Source organism: Simochromis diagramma, unplaced genomic scaffold (genome assembly GCF_900408965.1).
Source record: "Simochromis diagramma unplaced genomic scaffold, fSimDia1.1 OVJJ01000176.1, whole genome shotgun sequence".
Taxonomy (NCBI): domain Eukaryota; kingdom Metazoa; phylum Chordata; class Actinopteri; order Cichliformes; family Cichlidae; genus Simochromis; species Simochromis diagramma.
The window spans coordinates 5298104-5307252 of NW_024386892.1; the positions used below are offsets into that span (position 1 = coordinate 5298104).

The 9149-nt window shown below is 40.1% G+C and overlaps 1 protein-coding gene across 1 annotated transcript in view; it reads right to left on the reverse strand.

Annotated features, from left to right (window-relative positions):
• itsn1 (intersectin 1 (SH3 domain protein)) overlaps window positions 1-9149 on the reverse strand; it is a 48511-nt gene that overhangs the window by 36127 nt on the left and 3235 nt on the right. The window contains 1 exon segment of the mRNA XM_040034061.1: window positions 1369-1428. Coding sequence (XP_039889995.1) covers window positions 1369-1396 — 28 coding nt within the window. The 5' untranslated portion in view covers window positions 1397-1428.

The window sequence follows — 9149 nt, forward strand, 5'->3', positions numbered from 1 at the left end:
AACTGTGATACAGAAAATTATTTAACAAAGATAAGATAATCCAGTTCCAGCACAGTTACAGTGACAGGCGCTAACTTTGCAGTTTTGGTGGCTCTCTTCTCTTTACAGCCTTTCAGTTTCTGCCATTGTGCAGCCGCAGCTTTTCTGAACACTTCACAGCTGACTAAAGTAAAGTGACCGCTGCTGATGGCATTCATGTTTCTACTGCTGAAGAACGTTACACAGTGCAGCAAACCCACGAAAATCCCACAGAGAGCCCCACAAGTGACAAAGTAATAATTCAAGGAAATTAAGAAAGAAGATAAAAGAAGGAACAGGGTGCAAAAGTTTTGTTATAACTATAAAAGACACCACACGATGAAAAAAAGAATATCTCATGTATTTGCACACTACATATATATGGTGTGTATGCCCTTTTTTTAATACTATACATTTAAAATACAAGAACAGGAATTTAAACTACACAATATCCATCTTTTCTTGCATAAATCCATATTTTCTGTAAAATCGCACTACCTTTCTACCATTTGTCTTACTTCCACTTACTTGGAAGAGAAGGGAGTTAAATGTTTAGTGAGTCATTCTAGTTCATTGGAAAACGAAAGACAAATCACTGCGGACTGAAAGTCATTTCTCGGTAACTGTTGATAAAAATTATACTTGTCGGCTGTCTTTTGTGCTGGAAGCTTCTGCCACAACATTTCAACAGAAACACAACAATTATCCTGCTGGCAATGTGTTTTTAATTCTCTTCTATTTTTATTAAAGAAAAAACTGTACAAACATTCATTCAGCCTCAAATGCTTGTAGCTGCAGAGATTTATTTCCAGCATGTCCCGCTGATGACAAAAAGCAAGCAATGCTGGTCCTCATTCAGTGTAATGTGTTTTGGGTGACAGCTCACAGTCTATGGTCTGACAAATCTCAGTCTGTGTGCTTTTTAACTATTCGACTTAGTCTGCCTTTGCCTCCATCTCTTAGTTGTTGTGATGGGAGATCTGTCTCTTTGGCTACAATTTTAGAACAACTTGGTTGTTGTTTTCTTTGACAGGAGCTACATCCACTCATAGCCACTCAGCTACAGTGCTCCCCAAAACTATATTACCAGAAAAGTAAAATTAATTGTTTTACTACTTGGCATAAAACAAATATATCTGAAAATATAAGAACAATGTAAGTATCCAAAGTAGCAACAATATCAGCTTTGCTGTACGGCTAACACACTATTTAGAGGGCGTCATGTGAGAGACTTTATTCTACTTCAAAGATGTGGTTCGTCTGATGAACTCTTGATGTTGTCATTTAGCTTGACTGAGGGAAAAGGTTCACTATCGCTCTCTGTTAAGTCAGCCACATGTAAATACTGACCTGTGAACGTGGTTGGGAACTGTGCCATGGTTCGCTCAGTCTTCTGCAGCTACACAACACCTGAAACAACACATTAAGAAAAACAGATGAAAGTTTTATCTGATCGAACCAACAAAACCTGTTCACCTCAACACTATTTCTCTAGTGAACCAGAAAAATGCTTTAATTGTGAAGGAGCCAGCCTCTGTGTGCGAGGTCAGCAACCCAGCAAGATGTTTAAAGGACAAAACAATGTCTGGTCAACAGCCAAAGGTGCTGACACAGTGGACAAACTCAGTGAGGGGGAAGCAATTTTCCAGTCCAGTCTGGAGCTCATTTTCCTCTCTGCTGTCTTTCTTTTGGGTCTCCATCCCAGTGATTCTTACACGCTCACACTTACTAACTTTTAAAGAAATTTATCTGGATGTTTTCAAATGTTATGTTTAAAAAAAAAATCTCCAGTTGTCATCTGTTCAGACTGCATCCAGTCAGAGCACATTAGCTATGCTTGTGCATGTCAACAGGGCAGCAAACTTCTCTTCATGCAGAGCAGGCTGAGCCTGAGCGCAGTCACTTGTTTTCAGGACCACTTTGCTTCACCAGAGCTTCCGCGCATTTTAACAAGAACAGTTTTTAGAACATAATGCATGCAATTAAAACCTAGTTCACCTTCAAAAAAACATAGAAGAGATTCATTGGTTTTATAAGACTAATCTACAGCTATCCTACAGAGCTCCTCTGCTTCTAATGTCTTAGATGTAAAAGGCGTCTGGAGGTTGTTTAGTGGAGTTGCTGGAGTTAATGTTAGAGCAGAGTGGGGCGCCAGACTTTGGTGATAGTCCAGATCTGACTACACAATAACGCTGAGCAATGACCCACACATAAAAATACCATCCATGGTAGTGTCTTGGTAGGTACGTTGCAGACTCACACCCACATGTTACAGCTGTGTATCGTCACAAGGAGTTAGTGTCAAAAATGTGTGAAAAAACAGTAACGTTGGCCACTCATGTTCACAGTGTTGATCCTTTATTCTGCCTCTGATAAACAAGAAGACAGAAGTCATAATAGACAAAGAACGTCTTTGTAGTGAAGCCAAACAAGTTAATAAGAAAACTCTCAACTGAAGCCACTGTCTGTGCTTCTCATCAACGCTTTCTGAATATTAAATGTTTTCCTTGTTTTTTCCTGGACTTTATCCTCTTGTGTTCAAGCTGACCTTTCTACTAATTAGCACCCTGCACATGGCAGAGTACAGACTTTTGGCTTTTAGAGGATGTCGCCCAAGCATGTTTCCCACAGATAACACTTGACTCATATTGGCCAGTGACAGTTGCTCAGGTATATTCTGTGATTTCAGTTCATTTCTCCATCCGTCTAATATGATGACATGATTGATTTACTAATGGAAAATCCCTTCACTCTCATTATGCACTGTAAAAATGACACGAAATATCGAGCTTGGTTCAAATGCTGCAAATTTGTCCAGTGAAATTACGCAGTCAGTGTAAACGGCTCCATTAAAAATGGGAGGTCGGAGAAATATTTTTAATGACAGAAATATTTGCACAGATTTTACACGCCTGGTGTGAAAAGGCCTTTATTTTGAAAGTTCAGTCGCTGTAACTAGCTAGTTCTAGTCCATCTTGCGTTCCCCTGCAGGCAAGCAGACGGGTTTGGTTTTGTGGTAATCGGACAACTTACACATTCTGGTTACAGTCCCATAATCGCTCTCTCTGCAAATTCAGAAACCAATGCAAAAAGATTCCCACATACTATAAATTGTGCATTAGCTGAAGGTACTGCAATTATTTCTGAATAGTCTACACAGCTCGCATTAGTAGTTAATGGTTCCTTGTTGGTTTTATTATAGAACCAAGACACTTGAGAGCCAGTGAGCTACAACTGTAACTTCATAAAAGCAATGTTAGCGTCAAATCTAAATAAAAATTTTAAAGTCAGTATTTCTTACAGACAATGCAGACAGAAAAGTTAGAAAAATAAATGTAACTTATATTTCCTCCAGCACTCTCATCTCTTACAACAACAGCTCATGTGTCTGCATTAGCAAAGGCATGATAATCAGATCCAGACCTGCCTCCCACCCCCTGTATCACAGCTAGCAGACAGCCAACAATAACAATGTGACATACATTGCAACAGACAAGGACTTAGGACGGGTGGATGAGTATATGTATGTGTGGGTTGTTGACCCTTTTACTGTGCCCAAGCTTCACGCACACAAGAAATTACCAAACAGTGAGGCCAAATTCTGTTTGAGAGTCCAAATCAAAAATGCAAGTTTTCCATTTAGTCCCACAGGGATCGTGCCACGCATGATAGCTAGAGTTTATTACATTAAGTTCTTAGATGGCGACTCATCGGATTTCAAAACAGCATAAGGACAGATGGAATTTAGTCTACAGTGCTCAAACGAATCATAAAACTCAATACAAAGATGGTTTTCCAAAATCGCTCTGATATTGCTGTATCAATAAGACTGCTAAACCCTTCAGTATGAATCTGTCTTTGGCCGACTGAAGGGCTTGCTGTGGAGTGTGTGTGCCCCACTCTCATCAGAGTGGGAGGACAAAGTAACCAACTTAAGTAGGTCAGAGGAACAAAGCCCACCCCACACACACACATGCACACGCACACACACGCATGCACACGCACACACACGCATGCACGCACACACATGTGGCTCGATATTACACGAAAGAATATTGAAGCAGCTGAGCACCTGCAAACATTTTTGCCTAGTTTAAACAACACACAGGGAGAAGTGATTCAACTTCTAGTCATCTACAGAAAAATGATAGCAAAACACAACAGTTTGGAGGTGATGCTCAACAGATGGTGCCATTTACAAAGAATGGAAACAGGAGCAGAAAGTGTGGGGCTTATAAACTGCTGAATTATTTTTACCTTCCAGCATCTCAAAATCTAGTGAATGAAAAGTCAAGTTGCATAAAGTCCTCACCACAGACTAAGCTGCTTGTGAAACAAACTGACGTTTGTGTACAAGAACCAGTTATACACAAAACCCAAGTAAGAACAAGAGGATCACACCCATCGTGACACTGGAGGAAAAAATAATAATAGCGCTGTCCAAACATTCGTACTCATCATGAACTTAGAAGAAGCTTGAACAGTTGTGACAGATTAAGGACAGCTATCACTCGACTCAGTAGGCAGCTTAGAGGTGTGCCTTATTTTTTATTCTTATTTATCTTTATTGCATTGTAATTTAATAAACTGATAACAGCATAGTGAATGAACAAAAGCACTCGCTGGGCACACCTGAAATATCAGAACAGTCACATGTGAACACCTCTGACATACTGTAAGACATTTCAATCAGCTGATTGTCGGCAAGCATTCCCTCTATGTACATGTAGATGTTTGCACATGCACAGAACAAATCTGGTTTCGGTTTTTATGATTCAAACAACTTGTCCAGATGTAGAAATGTTTTTAAGACACCACACGCAGCATGTTTTTATTAAAGGTCGGAGTGATTAATTATTTCATTGCAATTTTAAACACATTTTTTAAAACAATTTTGGGCATTTTCCTGCCAAACCTCAACTCTGTCATGTCGTGGGTAAGATGCTAAAAGAGAAATATCGAATGCCAAAGATAACTATAGATCAAAGAACAGCTCCCAGTGAAAAGCCAAAGTCCATCACCAGTCTGACCTTTCAGAATAAAATAAACGATCACATCAGGATAAAGATATTTATGCCTTCAGTCCTGAGCTAAAGCTGCAGGATGTTAAGGCAAACATATGGAGATGACATCAAATTCAAATAAATGCATCAGGAGACACATATTCAACGGCAAAGGCTCCTGATATGATCTTTAGGCCAGATCCCCCAGCTTACTTTATTCATCAGCACGCACGGCCTGAGTGTGACCTTGCCTTTGCAGAACTGTACGACAAAAACAGGCACAAATCTTTCTGAAACAATAGCAAGTACTGAACAGAAATTAATTTGAAGGCCTTTGTTGCATCGAATCTTTTGTCATATTTATCATGTGCAGTTAAGGGTTTAATGCTCTGTTTACCCCGTATATATACACTGTAATTGTGGGATTAGTCTCCATAATTAGAGCACTGGGATGTAACTGGAGTCTGTTATCATGGCTTGTGGCAGATGACTGTTTAAGCCCCTCTGTCCCCCCCCCTCTCTCTCTCTCACACACACACACACACACACACACACACACACACACACACACACACACACACACACACACACACTAAAGGCTTCTGGTTGTCCCTCCCCCTCATTTTCCTGCTGAAGCTCCTGCATTACTGATGCTCCATCCACTCCAATATTCTTATGGCTGTGGACATCCTCTGAACTGTACTGTGCCTCGCAGAAAAAAAATTGCTGAAATCTATGCTTATAGTTTCCAATTCCCCTCAAGCGCCTTTTCTACTTCTGTCTTAAAGTGAACATGTTGCTCTTAATCAGAGAAGTGAAAAAGCACCTTATGAACACAGCAGTTAAAAGAACTCCTGACACTGGATTCAGCACAGAGAAAATGAAATGAAGAGTAAATGTGATGTTCACTCACAGTATAAACATGGAGATAACACATAATGAATGTCAGTTTTTTAAACATTTACTCTATGATCACTTCACATCACGCTGGATCAAAACTCAGTCAAATCAGACAACAGATTGCTCCACCTGTGATTGCAAACATTGTCAACACAATCTTCTCAATCAGCTCTCCTGTTTTACTTGTTGGTCTAACATGTGTCCACTTATGTCAACTAATCAGGATAACGCAGATCATTTGTTACCATTTTATATCGGTGCTCTTTGATACACCATTTTTAAACTTTTAGTGGGTCAAAAATTCATGTGACAGGAAACACATGGGGCGATCGTGGCTCAAGAGTTGGGAGTTCGCCTTGTAATCGGAAGGTTGCTGGTTCGAGCCCCGGCTTGGACAGTCTCAGTCGTTGTGTCCTTGGGCGAGACACTTTACCCGTTGCCTACTGGTGGTGGAGGGCCCGGTGGCGCCAGTGTCCGGGAGCCTCGCCTCTGTCAGTGCGCCCCAGGGTGGCTGTGGCTACAATGTAGCTGCCATCACCAGTGTGTGAATGTGTGTGTGAATGTGTGGATGACTGAATGTGTAAGCGCTTTGGGGTCCTTAGGGACTAGTAAAGCGCTATACAAATACAGACCATTTACCATTTACATAAATGTCACATTGTGGAAATGTCACCTGTTATTCACCCGATACTGTTGCGTCACTAATCAAGAGATTATTATTATAATTATAATCATAATTATTATGATAATTATTACGATTATAATATCATCAAGTAGAATGTGAAGTTGTTTTCTCCAGTTAATATCACAGTACAATGTGATGCATTAGAAAACAGACTTCTTGTAGTTGAAAATCGAAGTCTGGAGCACGACTACCCACGTAACAGCGCCGCTATACTCGACGCTTTGTTTGTGTCCTGGGCTGATTTTGATGTCATTGCGCCACAATCTTCGCGCACCTCTCTAAGTAGTTTTCGAGGAAAAAACAACTTACCCACATTAATAATTAATATTTCCCTATATTTATAAAAAAATAAAAACTCAGCAAATTACTAAACTGTAAAGAAAAGGACGAGCACATAAGAAGGAGAAGCAGAAGATCATTGAATGACAGAACTAAACCCTGATCTTAAGAACATTCATTTGTTATTTTGTTGTTGCATCTTGTCAGATGGCTTAACAGTGACAGTGTTGATATTAATAACTGCAGGCTCCTTGCATGAGTGCTCACACGCGACATACTCCCCCCACATATAAATAACATGTGCATTTTATCAAACACACACCAAGTCCAACCCCCTCCTTCCTCCTCTTCTCACTCACACGTGAAAGACACACCCGCTCTGAACACACCCTGTGACACTGACCCAAAGCTCTGCATCCAACACGCTCTACCACATTTTTTATCACGTTACTGTCAAGTGCTGAAGCTTGATAGGTGGCAGTACCCACTCCCACCCAGCACAAACACAAGATTACCAGAGCAGTGTCTCCATCAGCTCCTCGTGCATCTCTCCCATCCCATCACCCCCCCGCCCCCCCAGGCTTCACATCCCACTGACATAAACTGTCTCTGTGGGCAACCCCACCTTCTACATCTACATCTCTTCAGCATCTCTGGACATTTTCCCCATTCCACGTTTTAAAAAAAACATCTAGGATACATCATAGGTTTGCACATTTATAAATTCACTTTTCAACCAGCATTTCCCAACATGACAGTCTAGAACCACTACTCTATAGTTATGAGCTTTGCTTCGACTATCAACCAGAAATGTATTTTTTAAATGTATTTTTTTGTTTAAGTGTTTATAATTTATTTATATTTATGCAGTCTTACTTCTGTAACACTTTTTTAAAAACACCATTTCAACACTCGTTTCCTCTTTCACATCATCTTCTCACCATCTGCTCCACAGACAGTCCTCTACAAGAATGAAGCACACACACGATTGACATTAGCCTCCTAACCTGCTTACAGCCTCGTATTGTGTTCAACCTGTTTGGTGCCAAGGACCAACTGAGGTTAAACTAGATCATTAAGTCTTGACGTAAGAGTATTTAATAATGTAATTATCTTGATAATTGTGTAACTCTGTAAATACAGTATCCTGTTTGAACGGGCCTAAAAGCACTATGTTAAAATGCATTAGATTCTATAATGTGTTTCATTGATTAGAACTAGGAAAAGTTAAATAAATGCATCCACAGACATTTAAGCAACTACCTACAAACCATTTTTTAACCTCAAGAACCAGCATCGTTGAAATATTTTGCAATATTTTATCAGCCTGAAACACAATGGCCCTGCTTACCTCATCGCACACTTTTGGTTAGGAACCGCTGATACAATAAAGAATAATGCTGGTTGATTTTAGTGCTGCCCAGCTTCAGTTGAAACTGTTATCAATATGCTGACTGCTTTGAATAATTTTAGTTGCCACTATATGAGCTCAGCTTGTGCCACATTATCTGGAGGGGGACCTGCTGCCGCTTCACTCTGGCTGTTGTGCTGGGTAAATTTAATAGGTACAGGTTCACATCTGACATCTATCAGTCTCCTACAGCTGCTCTTAGCTAAAACATTCTTGACCTGTTAGTTCTACTCTGTGTCTGTTTCTGTGGGTGTATTTCTTAAGAGTGGACTTCCCTCTTTTTCCCCTTTTTTCTTTTTTTAAAAACCTGAGTTTTACTGTCTCACCATGTAGCTTCTTAAATTCTGAGTAGATTTGGAGCCTCACAATTTTGCCTCACTCAAGCTGCTCAAACACTTTTTATCCTGAGATTACTGTTAGTGCTGGTGCTGATTACCTGTTATTCTTGAAATGTGAAATAAAATCTCGTTAAACAATGATTACAAAGCAAGTGATGAACAACTGCGTCATTTGTCCTGTATGTTCATACTGTACATCCTGTATTGTTGTGAATAAACATGTAATAAGGCAATATCAGTGGCAACACCCATTACGATGGCTGTGCAGGAGCTTTGAGCTCAAGCTGAAATTCTGACCCTGATACCAAGGTTGGAAATCTTATTTAGCACAAAACTGAGAAATTCCCATGTTACAGCAACCAAAGCAGTAAACAAAGCAGCGAAGGTAGTGAAATGAGAGAACAGAGATGTGTTGAGTTGCAGTTGCAGTATATACTTCCTATATCTGTCCTTCTTACACTGTTAACCGTCTTATCAGGTTAGCCAATGGTATTCTTTGTCATACGGTATGGCAG